This window comes from Taudactylus pleione, unplaced genomic scaffold (genome assembly GCF_031769625.1).
Source record: "Taudactylus pleione unplaced genomic scaffold, aTauple2 ptg000129l, whole genome shotgun sequence".
NCBI classification, from domain to species: Eukaryota; Metazoa; Chordata; class Amphibia; order Anura; family Myobatrachidae; genus Taudactylus; species Taudactylus pleione.
This window is the reverse complement of record NW_028284531.1, coordinates 17,277,320-17,299,402: the sequence shown is the minus strand read 5'-3', so window position 1 is coordinate 17,299,402 and position 22,083 is coordinate 17,277,320. Positions and strand designations below refer to the sequence as shown.

The window sequence follows — 22,083 nt, the reverse complement described above, 5'->3', positions numbered from 1 at the left end:
CAGTCTATACATTTAAAAGGCCAACGCTGCTCCTCACCTCTATGGGGGGAATTCAAGTGAGTTGCGCGCCGGCGGCCACTAGATGGTGCCCGACGGAGCAACAATGGAATTGCTCTGTCTGGAGCAATCTAGTAGCCGCCGCCGCACAACTCAGTTAAATTCCCCAGGCACAGGTGTGGACATTTCTGATGACAGTGCCCCGAGCCGGGGCGCAGAAATGTCTGGAAAGTGATTTAAGCGCTCAAATGGGACTTTTCGTGGGCACGACAATGGCCAGTCATTTTGACGGGCTGCTAACTAATTAAGATATATGTCCTCATTACAAATGTTTATTTTCCAATTCATGCCATTGATTTAAGTTAGTTTGTCTAAACATTTAGTAAAGCACTTGTATAGAACAGTTTAACCGTCTTTAAAATTGGTGTGGTCAAAAAATTATAAGTGCAAGGAAGGAGGGGAAGAAAGAAACCAACCCATTTTTCATTTCCTGATCTGGTTTATCATATGGATTCTAGTAAGAGCAAACTGTAATACTACCATCAGCGAGAAGGCCTCTGCTAACAGAAAACTTCATTTTAGACAATAACGTCAGCTACAATTTCTGATAGCATATAGATGTAAGGAGCTGGCCACACAGACAGTCTCCCCCAGACTTGTGTTGTCATGTTCTGAGAAACTTCTCATTGCTGTGCTCAGCAAAGCAGATTGTGATAAACTTCCCAAATTAAAGCCACATTTGAAAGACCATTAAGTTTCCATCAGGCGTGCAATGACTCAAGAGTGTGTCAGGGTATCAGACAAAGTACGTTTGTGAGGAAGACGACTCATTTGCTTTAAGGACAGAGTGACAGATGACACAACAATCTCTTTCACATCCCTAGGTGGGTGTTTCAGCATTTCCATTTAGGACATACCAGACACCAAGAACACAGAAATTAATTTTGCATACTGCATAAAACCACAAATTGGTTTAAATTGGATAAAAACAGGGCTAATGTCTGGTTTGAGGTTCATTCAATGAAAGGCAGAGTCTACACCAGGGGTGGGCAATAAGCGAGATACACAGTATCAGAAACATACGGAGAAGAGTGTTTATCTAGCAACAGAAGCAGAAACTGAATAGAAGAAAAGTAAACATATGACCTACCAACACCAATACATTTTAATATAACTTGCGAGCAAAAAATAAAATTAATAAATAATAATAATAATAATAATAATAAATTGGCGGCATTAGAGAAAAGCCATATCAGCCCCCTCTGATCCCTAATGTTAGTTCTGCTCTACGTGTGATGATCCCTGGGTAATGTACTACGGGATGATAGAAAACCTGTGTATTGGCCCACAGAAGCTCCAAAACACATTTCCACTCAGGGCTTCAGAAAGTGAAATCGTCACTAAGCAGCCAGCTCAGGGTAGGTTACATCTCTGCACCCCCTTCTATAATATATTGTGCTTACGGAGTCTCACACATTATGTAAAAAGTCAGCATTTACATGTTGTGATTATAAATTGTTTAACACAAGAAATGAGACCACCATAAAGTAATTACCATTACCGCACTACATTAGTGTAAAGTTAAGTCTTCAAATGGACATATAAAATTATTTGCATATGACTACATGAGTTTTTCCTGCAAGCCAGCAAAAGAACCTCTACGTCACTTCTCATCTGTCTTCACTTGCGCTGTGTAAAATGCTGAATACAATGTGTATTATAAAAAAAAAGGTCAGATAATTGTGTGGATGTACAAAGATAGGTCAGTTAGACAGTGTGAATATTGCAGAACAGAAGTCACACTCACAAACAAAAAAGTACATTTTCCATAGTATACAAGCAAACACTCACCTAATATGTTTCAAAGCCAAGCAAAGTTCTACTAACTAGAATTTCATATTGTACAACTAATCAAAATGGCAAGAAGGTTCAGAGGGGCTTTCAGTGGAATTTTGGACAAATGTTTAGATGGGGATGTAGTTATGAACCTGGCGGTCGGGATGACGGTACTCAGAATCCTGGCGGTAAGTATTGGGGTTAGTGGTTAGGATTAGGCTACTGGGGGGAGGGAGGGTTAGGTTTACAGGTAGGGTTAGCCTATTTATCGGTAGGTGTCAGAACTGTAACCCAGTTGGGATGCCGGGATTGAGATTCTGAGTGCTGGCATCCCGCACCCAACCCGTTTAGATGGTAGGTGTGAGAAACCTCTGTACAGTCACCTGGAATAAAGTGATACCACAATAAGTTTACATTAATACATGGAACCATGGCCCAATATACAGCTATTTTGCCATTTTCCTCATGGTCAACTGATGTCTGTCTGGACAATTTTTTTCTGTATCCAGTGACAGCACATGGAACATTTCCAACAATCTGACTGGATTGGCATTACAAGTTGTGCAGATAAACTAAAAAATTTACTTGTTTGGCATTCAGAATTTTATAAATGCACGTCAATCCCATTTTTACAGCATTTTCATGTTCTCTAAAGAGGGGAAATATTCATACAGAAAGTATCTACTACAAAGCAGCAGTTAAGAAGAAAACATGTTTTTAGTTGTCTTGCCAAATAAATCCTTCTGTAAGTGTGTGAAAATTATCTCCCTCCCTCCCTCCCTCCCTCCCGAGGGCCCAACTGTAGTAATTTACTTTCTGATCAGACATTCTTTAATAGGGGAAGAGAGTCAGAACGATCAGAAGGAACCACAGAGTACTATGGTCTCCCACAAAAAGGTCTTCACCCAAAGAAGAACGTTTTGGATTAGCTTTTAGTTTTCTTTTAATTTATATTTACTGTTCAATGCTCAACAAGTGTAATGGCAATTGTATGATTTTCTGGTTTGATGATTGTATTTGATTTAAAAAATATATAACCCATGTGGGTAGTGGCCATAGTTTTACGTTACTAGCAAAGTATTCATTTTTTCTTAACATGCATATTTGCTGTTTGCTATTGTTAAACCTCCAGCTTGTTTTACTATACTAAAATAAAACCTCTGTTTAATACAAGTATCTGATGACAAGTACTGAGGGCCTTTTAGTGAAAGGTGGCTTTGAGGAGCCTGGACTACGGATGTGTCCACATACATCTTACCTCCGTGCCCTACAAGTTGCGTTAAATATAACGCGTAAGCAATGTGCAACCCGGTAGCACTGAGCGGCTTTGTGCAATTTTTTACCTTCAAATGAGTGTTATTCGCAATGTGAATAGGACGCACAGCTGCTATTGATTAAAATGATATGCAGCATGCCTATATTCTGTCTACGACTGCGGGTGTATCTGCATATGAGATACTACGTTACAGTGTCAGCGGCTATAACATTGTTACTGCGGGGGTATCTGCATGCGTAATGCTACATTACACAGAATATAGGCATGCCACGTTTCATGTTAATCAGCAGAAGCTGCTTGTGTGTCCTATTCCCATTGTTTTGCAATTAAGACACATTTGAAGATAAAAAGTTGCAAGTAAAGATGCTTGGCACTATGCGTCACCCCACGGTGCGACTAGAAGGGCTGTTTAACACGCAAGGAAGATGTATGTAGACATCTATATATGCCCAAAACTCTGCGCCATACTTTTGTTGCACCACAAGGGCCTGTGGTTGAAGATTATAAAGGGTCTATTGTGAGAAGCTGTGGAGGTGTGGCCAGTGCTGTGTGGGCATAGTAAAGGTGCCTACACACTTAGCGATATTCTACACGATTTGCCCGATTCAGACGCATCGTGACAACAAAAAGTATAAAATATGCCCAAATTGTGAGTGTACACTCACGATCACGATGCCGATACGTGTCCCCGAAGGTCGTACATCGCATCTTCAGATCTGTTGTGCTGTAGGGCAGATCTGACAATCTCAGTCACGATGCACTGGAATAGTTGGGAGGCACGATAGATCGTTTGTCACATTGGACAGTTTTTAACACCAAATCGTGCCCACGACTGCCAGGGAGCTGCTGGGGAGAGTTCAAGGGGAAATCGGACACAATGTTGGATCGTGAGCACATCGCCGAGTGTGTAGGCACCTTCAGTGTTGTGTGCGCATAGTAAGTGATGTGTGCAAGCCTGATGGTATAGAAGGGGCATGTATAGACATATGATGGCATATAAATGGGCATTGGAGGGATCCGATTGCATATAAGGGGTCATGAGGAGAGATCTGATGTCATATAACGGGCATTAGGAGGGGTCTGTTGGCATATAAAAGACATGTGGAGGATATTTGATGGCATATAAGGTGTACTGTATATGAGCGGTCTGAATGCATATAAATGGCATGTGGTGGGTCTGATGCATAAAAGGGACAGGTGAAAACTGTACATATATGTAGAAATATAAATCCCTAGGATGGCACGTTGGGAGCTGTAGTTCCACATCAGCTGAGCAGAAGAGATTGTCTACTTGAAGGAACAAAAAGGGTTCTGCCTCCTTTAATTATCAAGGTAACATATCAGAAGGAATTACATTACAAAGGATCCTTAAAATCTACTCTTTGTATGTATGATTGGCTATTTACTTGATTACAAGTGATTACTTGAGTGCACCTCTTTGGTTAGGGCTGTACTAAGAGCTGGCAGCGTTGTGTAAGGTCATAAGTCACATGGAGGACTTGGAGGTGGAGCTACAGGACACTATACTGATTGCAATGCAGAGTCCTGTCACTGTGACAAGATGAAAGTTCTCCGAAGCTTCCGCACTTAGACCCGTTGAATAGTCTTCTATTAAAAGAAAAATAAAGCAATTCTGCATTGCGGTCAAGCTGTATCCATCTCCACCAGCCCTATTATAAATTTCCGCCGATGACACGCGGTTGGTGGGCCTATTTTTAGATTGGGGCCAGGGTTGGGGTCTCAACAGCCCCATTATTAACCTGGCTCTGTCCTCCGTGTAACATTGTGATGGAATCTGCAATAAGAATACAGGAGCTGGCTTAGGAATGAAGGGGAAGGTTTGGAGGGGAGACAACACAAAAAAAACACTTCTACATCATCCAAAAACCAAAATGAAAAAAATAAAATAAAAACAAATTCATACCCAGGCCCTGCAAAGATACTAGTGAGAAGATGAGATAAGACATATTGAGGTTTTTACTTTAAATTAATATAAATATAGTCGAGGTTCTCTAAATTCTGGCAAAAAACTTTACTCAAAAACCCTACATCTCTAGCAATCCGGAAAATAAATCCCAGTATGGACACTTTTTTTTTACTCCAGAAGCATAGTTTAGGAACACCAAATTCCCTCCTCTATCTAGGAACCAAATTGAAGATAACTGTTGCCGTGTCATTACCTGACATTGCTGTGTGGTACTCATCTTTTATTTCCTGGAACTAGCAAGTCATGTAGAATAGTTCTGCCTACTGTTTGATACACTGGTGGAAGCCGCAATGATGTATGAAATGATTGCAGCTAGCTGGGTGCACGAGTAAGAAACTAAAAAACACTCATTTAGGAGATGCTGCACCGCAAGGAAGCTGCCACCAGCAATTTTGTCAGATAGCTTTTCATGGGTTTCTGTTCGCCTCATCTAAGGCTATGTAATGAGAAGTGTCACAAAGGACTGTTGTGGGATGTTCTTTGATCTACTAGACTGCGTACTCTGTTGAATATCAGTTTTGTGAAAACAAACTGACTAGAATTATGCCGACGCGACATAGAATCTTGTGTATAAAGGCACAACATGCCCGGAGATAAATTCTATGGCATCTGTATCATGGCCCAGGAAATGACATGCCAACTTCCTAATACTTCTGTAAGGGTAGGAATGACCGAGAATAAAAAGTCTCCCTGCAGGCATCTGTGGTGCTGTTAAGTATGAAACAGCCCATTCATAATCCATACTTTGGTATAAGAGTAACGATGCAGCAGTTCCAGGCAGCTAAGGCACTATCAAATAACATGAATGCAATTCTTTCTGCTGTTGCCACATTTTACAGTGCGTAAAACGTTTTTATTTTTACTTGACATTTGAAAAACTGAAAATAAATGTATTTATAAACAATTTGAGGTTGGCTGCTATGAAGTATTTATAAAAGTGTAAAAACAAGGAACAGTGGCAGGTTTCCATACGCGAGCTAAGGGAGGTATAATTACGATTGCGGGTTGGAGCACTATAAGCAGTGGGACCATTAAATAAATGTTTTATTTTTCACATACACAGCAGCGGAATCTGTATGATTAACCGCCAGACGCATGTCCGGCGGTTGGAATCCCGACAGCGGCTGCCCGACATGGGTGAAAATCCCGATCGTCCCTAAGGTAAGTATCGCTAACCTAATTCCCTCCCCTAACCCTCCCTTAGGGGTGCCTAAACCTAACTCCCCCTTCCCCGCTGCCTAACCCCAAGTCCCCCCCTGGGGGTGCCTGACCCTCCCTCCCCCTAGCCTAACCCTAACCTCCGGGGGGGGTGCCTAACCCTAAATCCCCCCCCCCCCCCGGGAACCCTAAACCTAAAGCGGCTGTCCGCGCTCGGCATCACTTTGATCGGGATGCCGGTAAAATGACAGGCGTCTAGATTTAGATGCCTCTCATTTAACCCTCGCCGGAATTAAGCAGTCGGGAAGCCGGCTGTCGGGATTAGGTCCGCCGGCTTCCCGACTGCATGCCACACAGCAGCAACATATTAAGCAGTGATGTACACAGCACTTTTTTCAGGCATACTATCCCTTGCACCAGTGAACTGTAGCTTATAGCTTAATATTTTTACCACAGGCAAACAAGCATCCGGAGACAATATAGTGCATTAACCTGCCTTTAGGCATAAAATGGAGCAACTGGAGACAAGGCAACCAAAACTCCATGTAGATAGGACCCAGTGCCTGAATAAAATTCAAATAAATGCAATGTTGGCAATGTGCTGTCAGAACGCATGTTTGGCAGTACATTGTAACTGTCTCATTTTTCGTTTTACCTCAAAACCCCATAGGGGTGTGCAGCAAAACAGATGGTGATGTTAGGCTACCTTATCTGTGATACGCACAGCTGCACATCGAATCTAAACAAGGGATGAGCAGTTTCGGTTCTACTCTCTTTTGCTTGGATCTTATTGGCTATCCGTCTCTCACGTGTTTTGGGTAGCCAGTATGATGAATCCAAACTTGTGCTTATTTGTCAAAAAGAACAGAGTAGAACCATAATGCTCATCTCTAGTCCAAACAGCATAATTGATTTACCCCCTGGAATCAGACACTACATGTCACAGTGGCATCATTAGCCCTCCAATAACAAAAGTCCCAACATAGTTGTCATAGACTGACGGCATCGCAGCAAGCACAGGTATTATTACATTTTATTTATAGGGTGCCGCAAGTGCCGTACAGAGAGCAAAATAATAAGACAATACAGGTTGAGTGTCCCATATCCAAATATTCCGAAATACGGAATATACCGAAATGCGGAATTATTTTGGCATAACTGAGATAATGAAACCTTTGATTTTTGATGGTTCAATGGGCACAAACTTTGTCGAAGGCAAATTATTAAAAATATTGTATAAAATTACCTTCAGGCTGTGTGTATAAGGTGTATATGAAACATAAATTAATTTCATTTCTGTACACAAACTTTGCTTGAGCCACAAAATTATTGAAAATATTGTATAAAATTACCTTCAGGCTGTGTGTATAAGGTGTATATAACACAAATGCATTCTGTGTGTATACTGGGGTCTTATTCCCAATATATTGCATTATGATATGCAATTATTCCAAAATACGGAATATTCAGTTATCCAAAATACCCCTGGTCCCAAGCATTTTGGATATGGGAGACTCAGCCTGTACAGGGTAAAACAATACAGTACAAATAGCACTACAAATATCGACACAGCCACTGATGCAATGTGTTCTATTGAAAAGCACAGAATCAGCTGGAACCTGTAGCCATCAGCGTGGGCGCAAAGGACAGGTCCAGTTCTCATGAAAAAACAAACACAGATGATTGGAGTCCAGGAACAGAGAGACCAAGGAGGATGTGTAGCAGGTGTGCAAGAGAAGTAGGTGATGAGAACAGGAGGGAGGCCCTGCTCATGGAGCTTACAGTCTAATGGGGAGGGGGAGACCAATGGAAGACATAAGGAGTGAGCCAGTATAAGGGGAGTTTAGAGGTAGACTCCGTGGTGACATGGTTAAGTGCAGGTAGCACATCCAATGTGACCACAGTAATTGGAAGCTTAGTTTAGAGCTGTGCATCTACAGAACACAGAAACCACAAAATACTATACTAGAAAGAGCACCAATTTTTCAGTTTACAAAAATATATTTACAATGAGTAATACTGTATATACATGGAAAGTGTACTTCGCATTGCTGGTGTAACAGTTTGGAAATGGCTGAAGAACTTCCCCAGCTAGAATTATGTTTTTCTTTCTCTATGTGCTGCCAAAAGGCATTTCCAGAAGGATACCACCTTAGAACAAAATAGTCTAAAGGTGGGTACACATTAGAGGATATGTTGCCTGATCCAACAAATCGGGCCAACATATTGTCTACTTCGGCAAATTTGCACCCACTATGGACGACCATGCGAGGTCGTTCCATCGACCTGCATATAGGGCCGACGGAACGACCCAGCTGCCAACGCCAGGAAGGTGAATGGAGCCTGGACATATCGGGCACCAAATCGTGTAATGTGTACCGGGCGCCAGATAGGTCGGCTGTCGCATCGCTGGGTACACAAATCTCTAAGTGTGTACCCAGCTTAAGTGTCCCTGGCTCCCAGCGATACTTGAACAGGGATTGTGTTTTATTTGCAGGAGCCAGAGCAGCATTTTGTTGCAAGGGGTGGTCTAATGCTGGGTATGCACTAGATGTGTGTGTACCCAGCATTAGATATATGGTAAAAGGACTGAAAAAAAAAAAAAGTTTCATACTGTAGATTGTAAATTATAAAATCTGTTTATCCAAGAGCATTTTCTATATTTAATAAAAAAAATAAAAATACATATCTTTATATCATAAGTACATAATCTCAGTCTAGTAGATAGAAAATCATAGGGTCACCACAAACAATATAAAGGTGATCATTTCAAAGCAGTGTGTGCGATTCTCTAGTAGGACCTGGATATCCTCTGCTCAGACAAATGTCTCAGCCAGCTATACTCTGAAGCCTTCCTGTAAAGAGATGAAAACTTTTTCTACTTCTGAGCAGATAAACCTATAGCAAGTATGACATCATATATAAAAACCATGAGCATCTGTGGGACTGGTTCTCCCAGATCAAACACAAATTGGTTCCGTTAAACATACAATAGTTTAATCGATGAGACCTTTACTTTAGGATGATTGCATTTTTCTAAGAAAGTCTATTACATCAATAGGCTGATAAAGATAAATTGATCCAAGATGTTGCTTTAGCCATTAGGCAGAAGGGAATGAAGGGTTAAATAGGGAAGCGATTACCTACAGTTTATCTACTCCCAGTAGGATTGTGTGTTACAAGCTAAAAACATTCTCCCATTACTTTATATGGGCCGATTCCTTATAAAAATAAATTAATCTCAATGCGAGCGCTGAAGAGGAAAGTGAAAAACCAAAACTATCTCCTTTACCAAGAACAGATTGGAACGGCCTGCTTTAATCAGCAAAAATACATTTTACATTTACGCTGCACTGGCAAGTGCAAGAAAGGATATATAACTAACTTATATTAAGACCTCTTAAATGAGGTCAGCAGGCAGAAATAGACTAACGGAACAGGTCCTTACTGTACACGTGTAATTACATTTAGATATACGTTTGCTAGAAAAGCATGGGAAGTGTGTTGTGCCTTTGCTCACAAACGCTGTATCTGTATGTGCAAGTGTGTGTGTGTGTTTTCACAGCAGAAATAGAATACTGAAAATAAACATGCCTGACCTCGCACGGAGGAACGGAACAGCTGAGTCAATGTCATGTAGTCAATGTTCCCCATGTATTATGCCCTGGAAGCGTGTGCAAGTAAGAGCATTCCCAATATCCTTGAAAACAGATCATTAAACATGTAAGGCAGGCTCACGCCATCTGTGTGGCAAAGTTCCACACAGCTTCCATGTTCCCACAAGAGTGCTCTGGTTTTACAAGAGCATTCATACTTTGGCTATTAAGGAACTCTACTGTAATAAGAGATTTTGTATAACATTTTTTATGGCACATACCTCCAATGGAAATATTTGGGACTTGCAAAGGTAAGTATTAAAATAATTTACATTTTAATTGAACAGCATATGCCTTTGAAGATGGATAAAAACAAAATCTTTTAACAGCAGTGACATACAACTATGCACCATGCTTGTGTATTCTCTCCAGGATCTACATTCTACACTTACACCTCTGGCACAAATATTCTTAAAAAGGTAATTAAAAAGAAGAGAAGATCTCTGTATTAATGTTTTTACACTAGTTAGTCTCTCTCTTCCCCCCCCCCCCCCCTATTTTCCTCTAGAAGCAAGGCTTTCCTCTGGCACATTTTAATTCTAAAGGGTGAGCTCTGGCACTTTCCCATTTTGAGACAGGTGTGGATCAAATTTAATGCCTTGCATATTTGGTGCAGAGGGCCCATTAGTTTGGATTGCAGTTAACAGCCTACACACTGATCAATGATAATAAACCTATCATTCTAGAAGAGCATTCTGATCAAATTGAAGTCAACATGCCATTACTGTGCTATTTTGGCAATACTGGCACAAATATCAGTTAACGACCCATCCACTTAACAGATCTAAACACCAGTAGCAGTTAAATGGCAACAATTACGGAAGCCAAACCCGCCAAATTTTTTTTATCCTGGGATTGAAAAAAAAATTTCAATCCAGAGATTCCCGGAATACCCGGTATAGAGTTGAAAAACTGTCACACGTTCACTTGACTCACCCTCCTCTAGTCCAGATTGAAGAACAGCAGACTTCAGCTAGTTTTGCAGAGTGCAAGGCCAGCCCAGGTCCCAGGCAAGCAGTAGCAGGCAGCAACTCCCGTCCCGCTCGAGTCCTGAATGAGTGTGTCAGCACTCAGCCTCCGCTCAGCAATAGCCGGCCTACCAGAGCAGACTGCACAGTGTGAATGGGCGCGGCTATATAAGGGGTGGGCTGGCATGCGCAGCGTGGCCCCTATGACATCAGCCTTAGAGAACGGGCGTAGGAGGCCCGGGGCAGCTTCTGAGCAGACGGAACTAGTGCTCCGCGCCACCCAGGCTGAAGTAGTATACGCAGCCTGCCGCAGCATAATCCCAAAAATCCTGAGATTGGAGGCACCAATCCTGGGGATTCAAATCCAGGCGTTTCTACGCTAAATCCCTGGATCCTGATCCTAGGATTGGCTTCCCTAACGATAATACAGCTTCCTATAAATTGTAGAACACTGAAAAGTCAACATTTGTGCAAAATTATATACTTATTTTTGTAGAACAGTAACTACAAGATTACTGTAATTACAGAATTGCATGTTCTACTGACTGTAAGAGGTAAATTTACTAAGAATCGAGATTGGTCGAGTTTTGTTTTTTCATCTCGATTTGCATCGCAGAGTCTCGGGTGATTTTCCCGTTTTTCATGTCGCAAATTTACTAAGAAGTGAGTTTAGCTGAAAGTGAGTTTTCTGATGGTGATGCAGATCGAGATTTTTCCCCCCGAGTTGCAAGTTTAGATGAAATTACTCACCTGAGATTGCAGTGTTTTCTCTTTGCAAATCTCTCCTGAGCTAGCAGCCTGCACATATCAGTGAGATACAGTCAGGTGCATAAATATTAGGACATTGTCAGAATTTTCATATTTTGGCCTCTGTTCACCACCACAATGGCTTTGAAATGAAACAAACAAGATGTGCTTTAACTGCAGACTTTCAGATTTAATTTGAGGGTAATTACATCCAAATCAGGTGAACGGTGTAGGAATTACAACGGTTTGTATATGTGCCTCCCACTTTTTATGGGGCCAAAAGTAATGGGACTATCAACTCAAAAGCTATTTCATGGACAGGTGTGGGCTATTCCCTCGTTATTTCATTATCAAATAAGCAGGTAAAAGGGCTGGAATTTATTCTAGGTGTGACATTAGCATTTGGAATCAGTTGCTGTCGACTCTCAATATGAGATCCAAAGAGCTGTCACTATTAGTGAAGCAAGCCATCATTAGGCTGAAAAATCAAAACAAACCCATCATAGAGATATCAAAAACATTAGGTGTGGCCAAATCAACTGTTTGGAACATTCTTAAAAAGAAAGAACGCACCGGAGAGCTCAGCAACACCAAAAGACCCGGAAGACCACGGAAAACAACTGTGGTGGATGACAGAAGAATTATTTCCCTGGTGAAGAAAAACCTATTCACAACAGTTGGCCAAATCAAGAACACTCTCCAGGAAGTAGGTGTATATGTGTCAAAGTCAACAATCAAGAGAAGACTTCACAAGAGTGAATATAGAGGGTTCACCACAAGATGTAAACCATTGGTGAGCCACAAAAACAGGAAGACCAGATTAGAGTTTGCCAAATAACATCTAAAAAAGTAATTACAGTTCTGGAACAACATCCTATGGACAGAGAGACAAAGATCAACTTGTACCAGAGTGATGGGAAGAGAAAAGTATGGAGAAGGAAAGGAACTGCTCATGGTCCAAAACATACCACCTCATCAGTGAAGCATGGTGGTGGTAGTGTCATGGTGTGGGCATGTATGGCTGCCAATGGAACTGGTTCCCTTGTATTTATTGATGATGTGACTGCTGACAAAAGCAGCAGAATGAATTCTAAGTGTTTCGGGCAATATTATATGCTCATATTCAGTCAAATGCTTCAGAACTCGTTGGACGGCGCTTCACAGTGCAGATGGACAATGACCCGAAGCATACTGCAAAAGCAACCAAAGAGTTTTTAAGGCTAAAAAGTGGAATGTTATGCAATGGCCAAGTCAATCCCCTGACCTGAATCCGATTGAGCATGCATTTCACTTGATGAAGACAAATCTGAAGGGAAAATGCCCCAAGAACAAGCAGGAACTGAAGACATTTGCAGTAGAGGCCTGGCAGAGCATCACCAGGGATGAAACCCAGCGTCTGGTGATGTCTATGCGTTCCAGACTTCAGGCTGTAATTGCCTGCAAAGGATTTGCAACAAAGTATTACAAAGTGAAAGTTAGATTTATGATTGTTTAGTTTGTCCCATTACTTTTGGCCCCTTAAAAAGTGGGAGGCACATATAGAAATAGTTGTAATTCCTACACCGTTCACCTGATTTGGCTGTAATTACCCTCAAATTAAATCTGAAAGTCTGCAGTTAAAGCACATCTTGTTTGTTTCATTTCAAAGCCATTGTGGTGGTGAATAGAGGCCAAAATATGAAAATTCTGTCAATGTCCCAATATTTATGCACCTGACTGTATGTGAAGGCTGCTTGTGTGTAAAGCTGGGTACACACCTAAAGATTTTCTGTCCGACCATCCAACTAGTTTATTGGCTGGAATGAAAATCTGGTAATTTATGGGAGTAAATGATGATCAGCAATTTGCTCCTAAATGCCAGAAAACAATGAAAATTGTCATCCAGACAAGTTTGTTAAATGTTTGATCTAAACAATTTGTTCAAACAACAGTTTTTGTCCATTTTCTGGTGCTGGGGAGCAAATGGCTGATTGTCATTTGCTTTAACACCTTACCAAATTTTCATTCCAACCAATCAACTAGTTGGACAGAAAATCTTTAGGTGTGTACCCAGCTTTAGACCTGTAAAAGAAGGGTTAATTTGTATTAAAAATTATGTAGGGCCCCCCCCAGCAGCCATAACCAACCCCTGTCCTGGTTCCGAAAATTACGGGGAACAAAACGTGAAGGGTTCCACCGTAATTTAAGAACGAGCACCAGGCTGCCGGGCCAGTGCTGGTTTTAAATATAGGGGAAAAAAAAAAAAAAAGTGTAAAAAAACCAGCACTGGACCCAAACCGACCGGGGCGTAATGCCACACCCAGGAGACCCTATTACCGGGGCTCCATGATCAAAACATTAACACCCCAAGTCGGTCAGGCCGAGCCAGGGATCTCAGGGGAGGTGGGGACCCCCAAAAAAGGGGTCCGTCCTCTGCCGAAACTCCAGGCTTGGTCTGAAGCCGGGGCTCTTACATGCACCCCTGGAGTGGTTGGTACGGGGGTAAGAGTGTAATATAGAATAAAACCATTGTATTTTACAATGGAACTACAGGTTCCAGCATGCTTGCCCTTTCGCTCTTGTGGAACTACAAGTGCGAGCAGGCGGCCAGCACCCGTACCTCCAATTCCGAGTATTATGAGTGAGAAGAGAGAACTCACCCAAACTCACCACAGTTTGCCTTTAGTAAATTAGCGAGATGAAAAACCAAGCCCAAACTCACCAGAGATGGTCATCTCGATCAGACTCGATTCTTAGGAGATTTACTGTTATCACCCTTAGAGGTAAATTTACTGTCACAAACAGTGCCTTTTCGCGCATATTGGGTTTAGCTACGTAAACGGCTAAACCAGTCTAAGATCCTGGTCAGCGCACCCAAACAGCAGTTTGGATGTCCTAAAACAAGACATTTCGCAGATTTCTGCTCTTAAAATTCAGGAGGGTGTGAGCAGAATAACTGAATCGCCCCTAGAGTGCCAGACATTTGCAATTTGTTAGCCTTTAACAGGTTAGATTAACTGAATAGCATTATAGTGACCCTAGTTGTGCAGCACTGTCCTACGGCACGGTGTTGCCCTGGAAAGGATTGTTGAGAGCTTTGCTGCAACTGAACCTCCCTAACCAATCACAATTCATTTTATAGTATATATTAAAATAGGTTGTACTTCTGATCAAAGATTCTATTGTATGGTTGCCGCAGGGAAGAAAGACCTAAGGTGAAGGAAAGTATTGGTTTCTTGGTATGATTGAATGACCGACGATCATTGAGCAGCCTGTAACGCAGTTTAGTACTAAAAGAATAAAGGCAGAGTTTATTATGATGTGCTGGGGCAATGCTGCTTATTGTGCTCTGTGTGTATATGATATACAGTATATATTTGATCTTATGGTCCTATGACTGAGTTAGAATCAAATCCAGAGCCGGATTTAGACCTCATGGGGCCCTAGGCAAAATACCGATTTGGGGCGCCCCACCCTCAAACAAGATTAAATGGGAGGCACTCACGGAGACTTAAAGAATAAATAAGTAGCGGCAAGACTGTGCTCTCTTGTGTCAACGTTTCAGTGAAGACCACTTTTATCAAGACATGTCTTGATAAAAGTGGTCTTCACTGAAACGTTGACACAAAAGAGCACAGTCTTGCCGCTATTTATTTATTCTTTAAGTCTCCGTGAGTGCCTCCCATTTTCTGCTGTGTGTGTATATATATATATATATTATATTAATAACCATACAGAGTGTCCGCACTTGCAGCACCAGAATCAACTTGGGGGTGCTCAATTAAGGACAAAACAGCCCATGAAATATAAAAAAATGAGAAGAATTGGCACTCACCAGGTAGCTGACAAGAAAATTGGTTTTTAATTACCCATCTTGAGGGAGAAAGTGCATAGAGCCATAAAGTGCAATAGTCATAGTCTACGTTTCGGTCCTATGTAGGACCTTCTTCAGGACATCACAGCAGACATGTTTCAGCCTGTCTTTGGTTTTCAAGCTGAAACATGTCTGCTGTGATGTCCTGAAGAAGGTCCTACATAGGACCGAAACGTAGACTATGACTATTGCACTTTATGGCTCTATGCACTTTCTCCCTCAAGATGGGTAATTAAAAACCAATTTTCTTGTCAGCTACCTGGTGAGTGCCAATTCTTCTCATTTTTTTATATATATTATATTATATATATACATACACACACACACACACATACATATATAACAGGCTCTAATCAATTACACTACTGTAATATATGTAGTTATTATATTAGGTGTAATCAAGTACACAGTGTAAGCACTACTTTAGAAAACATGCACATAAAGGCCCCCATACACCTACCGACGGATTGCGGGATCCTGCGATGGGATCGGAAACACCGATCCGCCAGTCATTGATGTTTTCTGATCCGTCGGAGGATCGGTGACATTATATATGTTAAATATCACCGATTTGCAAATCCTAATCATATTTTGATCGTGATCAGCAAAATCAGTGAAATCCAACATATTGGATTTCACCGGTCCTGAGATGCCAGGTTACAGGCTCGCAGGATGTATGGGCGCTTTATGGCAAAACATCAAATACGACACAGATTAATACCACTTGCGCACACGCATACACACACAGTTATAGAATTGAAAACTAATAGAGGTAGAGGGAGAAACGGGGGACAAACAGAGGGAGACAAGAGAAGAGGGGACAAATAGAGGGAGACAGAAGGAGAGGGGACAGAGGGAGACAGGAGGAAAAGAGGGAAAAGGAGAAGAACATGGCGAGACAGAAGGAGGAACTTAGCGGATATACAGATATATATACACACACACACACACACACACACATACACACACACACACAATATATTTATTTATTAAGGAGAGCTATAAGATTTTTCAGTTAAACTTAAGGCCATCTTTGTATCTTAGCTCGGACTGGGGCAGATCAGGGAAGACAGGCTGGCTGGCCTTGGGGGCGCAGAGAAGGCTGGCTGCTATATTAGAATGCTGGGCTGGACTTGGGCGGGCAGGGGAAGCAGGCTTGATTGGGGGGCACAGGAAATGCTAGATGGACTGGGGGTGGGGAGCAGGGAAGGCTGACTGGACTGGGGCAGGGAAGAAAGGGTGACTGGCTGGCTGGATTGGTGTTGGGCACAGAAATGGTAGGGCTGCCGGACTAGAGGGCTGACTGGACTGGGGGGGGGAGGGAGGCGAGCAGGGAAAGCTGGCTGACTGGACTAGAGTGGGAGTGCAAAGACAGGGTTTGCATACCTTGCTTAGAGAGAGGGGGGCCTGGGTGGAAGCGGTGCAGGATGCACCGTGCAGCAGGTAGCGCCAGAGCATCGGCGCCGCGGCATTTGGAATATGGAGCCGTACACTGGCCAATCACAGCTCGCGGAACGGCAGCCAATCAAGAGCGGCCACTCCTGATTGGCTGCTGTTCCACGAGCTGTGATTGGCTCGCGAACGGCTCAATATTTAATTCGAGCGCAGGCTATGCTCTGTCTCATGTGCCTGTCAGCCACCTGGTGCACTGCATTGCGCACCGCTGCCACCCGGGCCCCATCTCTCTCCGGGACTGGATTGCCGGCATTACACCCTGATGGCGGACCTGCCGGGGGCAGGTGGTCAGAACCGGAGTATGCTGCGCCATCGGCTCTGCGGGTTAGAGGTGGTCAGAACCAGAGGCTGCTTGCTACACTGCAGGAGATAGGTGGTCGGAGCAGGAGGGAGGGGGCTGTAATGGAGAGAGGATTGCGGGCGGGGGTGCTGGCTGCTTGCGGATAGGCAGGGAGGGGCACCGCTGGCTAGATGCTGCTAAGAGGAGGCACTAGCTACGTTAAACCATGGAGGAGGGGGGGGGGGGGTGTGCGTGCAGAGGAGACCGGCTACACTGGTGTGAATGCAGCAGCTCACACTAGACTTTCCGGCTCCGGAGGGCTGGGGGACCTTTGGAACCAGACGGGCCCTAGGCAGGCGCCTATGTTACATAATGGTAAATCCGGCTCTGATCAAATCCAACAAATAAATGTTTTACACACACAGAAGCACACAGGCTTCAGCAATGGTGCATGATACTGAACTAGTGTTCTCTTGATCTTATGTTTTTAGTGGTCCAGCAAGTCAATGTTGCTTTATTGGCGAAGGAGATTGCTTCTTGTGAAAATATTTAATGCAAATTACATAGCGCCGGGAGGGAGCTCCTGGAGCCATTCAATTCAGTGCGCTGTTAAGGATTTCTTCTCGTACCCCTCCAGGGGTGCGAGCAGAAATACGACAAAAGTACAGACGCGATGCTGTTTTCTGCCCTGAGCGCAACGGAAACAGCATCGCGCCGGGCAGTCTAGTTGCAAGAACGGGCTTTCTCCAACTAAACACCCTGTTTAAGGCGCAAGGTGCGGGAGAACGGACATTCTCCGACCTAACAGTGCACTGAATTGAATAGCTCTGGGAGCTCCCTCCTGACGCCATTTAATTTGCGTTTAATTGAATTGAGCCCACTGAGGTAGATTGGATAAAGAAGTTGGAAACAACTATTACATCTTTAGATCTGAGTCATTAGCATTTAAGAGAAACAAATATAAAAGTGTCAGTGAGGACTATAAGGATTTCAAGGTATACCAGAGGCTTTCAGGTAGAGACAATAGACACCCTTGGAGAATAATGCAAGGTACTAAGCATTTTTTTTTATAAACAAACAGACATCACATGACGACTCAGACCATTCTCAATCTAAAAGGTCTTTCTAAATTAGGCAGTTTTCACACGCAGCAAATTCAAACCCCCAAACATAAACACTGTAGAAGGGATGGGGTCCGACACTAACTGTTATGGGTCCTTAAGGACCAGTTTGGCCACCCCTGCTGTATTGGTAAATGCACTCAGACGATGACTGAAGATAGACCCGATAGGTCTGTAAGCAGGCTCCATTAATACTGGAAGTGATCCAGCTGCTTGCTCCAATAGAATACAGGCCAGTTCTTGTCCAATTTGGTTACCGCACTTATACATACTTCCCTACTTCTGAAAAAGGTTTTCAGGGAGCTTGTGAAAGCAGCACCTATGAGCGCAGTGGTACAATCAGGGAGAGTTGGCAAGGATAGTTTAATTGGACATTACTCCTGGTGCCCAGCACTAGCAATGCAGGATCCATGTGCAGATAGATTAACCACCTAATAATTTAATATTCAAAAAAACACAATGTATTTGTAATTAAACATTCTTGAATAAACTGTAATTTACAATAAAGGGTACAGCATGGTCTTACCTGAGGATCTCTACTTATAAGGAAATGTCTTGTTCTATGAGGTGTCAAGGACCTCTTCACCACAGCCCGATGATGAAAATGGTAATAATCTCCAAAAATCTAGAGAGAGAGACATATTGTTAAAATATAGACATGTCTGCCATCCATATTGCTGCCCTCCCATGTACACTTGTGGGATTGTCAGAAATGAACAATATCGCTTTTATATACTCAAGAGGGGATCGGTATGATTTACCGACAGCCGCATGGCCGGTGGTTCAAATCCCCATAGTGTCAGCCCGACATGGGTGAAAACCCAGAACGGTGATTAAGGTAAGTAACCCTAATCTCTCCCCCCCCCCCCCCCCCAACCCTCCCTTAGGCGTGCTTAACCCAAACCTCCCCCTCCCCCCCAGTGCCTAACCCTAATCCCACTTCTAAGTGCCTAAACCTAACCCCCCCACACTTCCCATAGCCTAAACTTAACCCTCCTGGGGGGATACCTAACCCTAAGTACCCCCCAGGAGCCCCTAACCCTCCTCCCTAATCCCCCTCCCCCAATCCCCCCTCCGTCCATCGGCTTCCAGACTGCTTCCCTTCAAGAGGGAGGAGGATGCTCTTAAGGTTATATATTTATCTACACATCTACTTTATGCCCCATTCTCCGTACACTTTATAATATGGGAAGCAGGGTGCTGCAGCAACAGCAGAAGGGTTACAAACCTCTAGCACAATTATCTGCAGGTACCATGAGTGTTCCTAAAATCATACTATATATTTATTTCAGCACATCTATGCACTGATCAGCAAAAGTTACTCAATAGATGTAAAACAAGAAATATACAAAAAATTTAGGCCCTCATTCAGAGCCGTACGCTCTGAGCAGAGCGCACGCTCTGAATGAGGACCGGCCTCCATGACTATGGAGCGTCCTCCTGGACGCTCGTATAGCTGTGGGTCACCACCCACAGCCTATACGAGCGTGCAGTTTGATGGCCGCGATGGTCTTGACCATCGCGACCATCGAAACTGCGAGCCGGAGCCTGCGGTTGAGGTTTTCAACCGCAAGGCCCGGAGTGATTTTGGCTCTATCAGAGCCAAAATCACTCCCACTGACATCACTAGTGATGTCAGTGGGCCGGCTTCTGACGGGAGGCGTTCCCTTAGGAACGCCCCCGTCAGGGAGGCACGCCCCCGGCACGCCCACCAAAGGGGGCGTGCTGTCAATCAACATCGACAGCACGCCCCCTTTGATCAGACACAACGAGCGAAGGAAAGTCCTTCGCTCGTCGCGTCTGGCGCATGCGCACGACGGAGCTCCCTCCGTCGTGCGCATGCTCAGTGCAGAACATCGACCCACTTGCGAGCGGACAGCCGCTCGCGAGTGGGTCTGAATCAGGGCCTTAATTCTTAAAATGACATACACATACACACACACACACACACACACATATATATATATATTTACATACACATATTTTATATTTACATATACACACATATATACATACACACACCACACATACTAGCTCATCACACAGTTGCAGCAATACTGATGTATGAATGATGGCAGCCTCTCCTATTCTGGCCACAACCAGCATGAAGGACTCCCTTATGAAGCCTTCCAGACAAAACGTGTAGGATGGATTACCATGCTCTTATCTGAGGATCTGCAGTTTCTGGAACTCCATGGGGGAAATGCAATTGTTTTTTCACACCCAATCTCCCATATAAAGTGACAGGAGATCAGAATGAAATAGTCAATTGTTTTGGGCGCCATTCCTTTCACACGTCACAACCAAAAGCACCATGTTTAGCTGCGTAAAAATCGGCGAAACCAGTCTAAAAGTCCTGGTTAGGTTGCCCAAATCACGGACTTTGCGCACATTTCTGCTCTCCACTTTAGGAGGCTGCCAGCAGAAATGTCAGTGCCGGCGGCTTGAATTGCTTTGTCGGGCGCCCATTAGCAACATTGGATTCACCCCCATAAGAGCCATTGTTTTTTATTTTATCTTGTGTCTTTTTTTATTGCTTAATACATTATGCTGCTATGCGAATGCCGAGGTAGGTGCACCTTGTTGTCTGTTTCCTTTTAGGATTAATTAAAATAAGTGTTGCAAAGTAGAAAAACACCAGATGACCCTAACTTGGCTGTGATAATCATTATATGTTTAAAAACGGTAAGTTGTCATGAGTGCTTAATTTATTGTATCTGTCTATATTATTTGCACTATACACCCAAACACTAAGGACAAATACACAGAAAAAAGTAGTAACTGCAATGTAACTTTTGTGCAGAATGCTAATTTGTCCTTAATATTGCAATCTACCTGCATGCCAAGAAAAGGGCACGCTGCCAAGGTCACAGGCAGCGAGTGCTCCTGACTAGATGGACAGGTTATCAAGCCCAAGATCATAGTGTAATTCAGTTCAACCCTTTGATTACCATGTTGTTCCCCACATTTGTAAACATACACAACAGGCAGCACAGGGAACGAGCATGCCGCTTTCCAAGGGGCACATACCATCCGTGTGGTGTAGGATTCTCTACAGTGACAAGGGTAATAAATATTAACCTAAAAAGGGAGAAGGCAACACAGCAAATTTATTGCCACCCGTAGAATTCCTTTATGCCGACATCAGAAGGGAAGGTCTGGAAGCACAATGGCTGTGACAGACTCCACTGCTACCAGTTGTTTCAGTTGGCAGAGCCAGTAAGGAGGATTGCTCAGAACATCTTCTCACTAATAATTATTATTTTTCAATGTTTCAAAAAGATAAAAAAATAAATAAAAAAAAAGCTGGACTACAGCAATTGTACCTCATATTATTATGATGTTACCTATGTGAGAAAAATAAAAAGAAGACCTGAATTTCTGAAGGCTAGCATATTTATATTTTCCGCATGTGTTCGCTTTCAACCCTACATTATTCTGGAACATACAGAGTTGTGTGCAGATTAAGGCTCTCCGTATTGCTGTGCCTACAGATAAACAAGCACTCTGTGCGGTGTTTAACATCAGTCTGGTCTCCAGCAGCTCCCACTGAATAGAATTCACAGTGAATACAAGACAATGGGAAATCGCATGATGTTTATTTTTAGTGTACAGTATCCTTTAAATTTTAATCAGAGAGGCTTTTACTCTCCGAGAGGCTGTAACCCCTTTTAAGCAGATGCTAAATAGAGGTACAGACTTAGATGGCTTTGGAATGTAACTAATGACCCCTCCAGCAAGATGAGAAA

At 43.1% G+C, this 22,083-nt stretch overlaps 1 protein-coding gene across 4 annotated transcripts in view; it reads right to left on the bottom strand.

The window, feature by feature from the left end:
- FURIN (furin, paired basic amino acid cleaving enzyme) overlaps window positions 1–22,083 on the bottom strand; it is a 186,468-nt gene that overhangs the window by 63,147 nt on the left and 101,238 nt on the right. For all 4 annotated transcript variants that reach the window (XM_088472900.1, XM_088472901.1, XM_088472899.1 and 1 more), the window contains one exon: window positions 18,861–18,959. In XM_088472900.1, coding sequence (XP_088329026.1) covers window positions 18,861–18,959 — 99 coding nt within the window. The remainder of the gene's footprint in view (window positions 1–18,860; window positions 18,960–22,083) is intronic.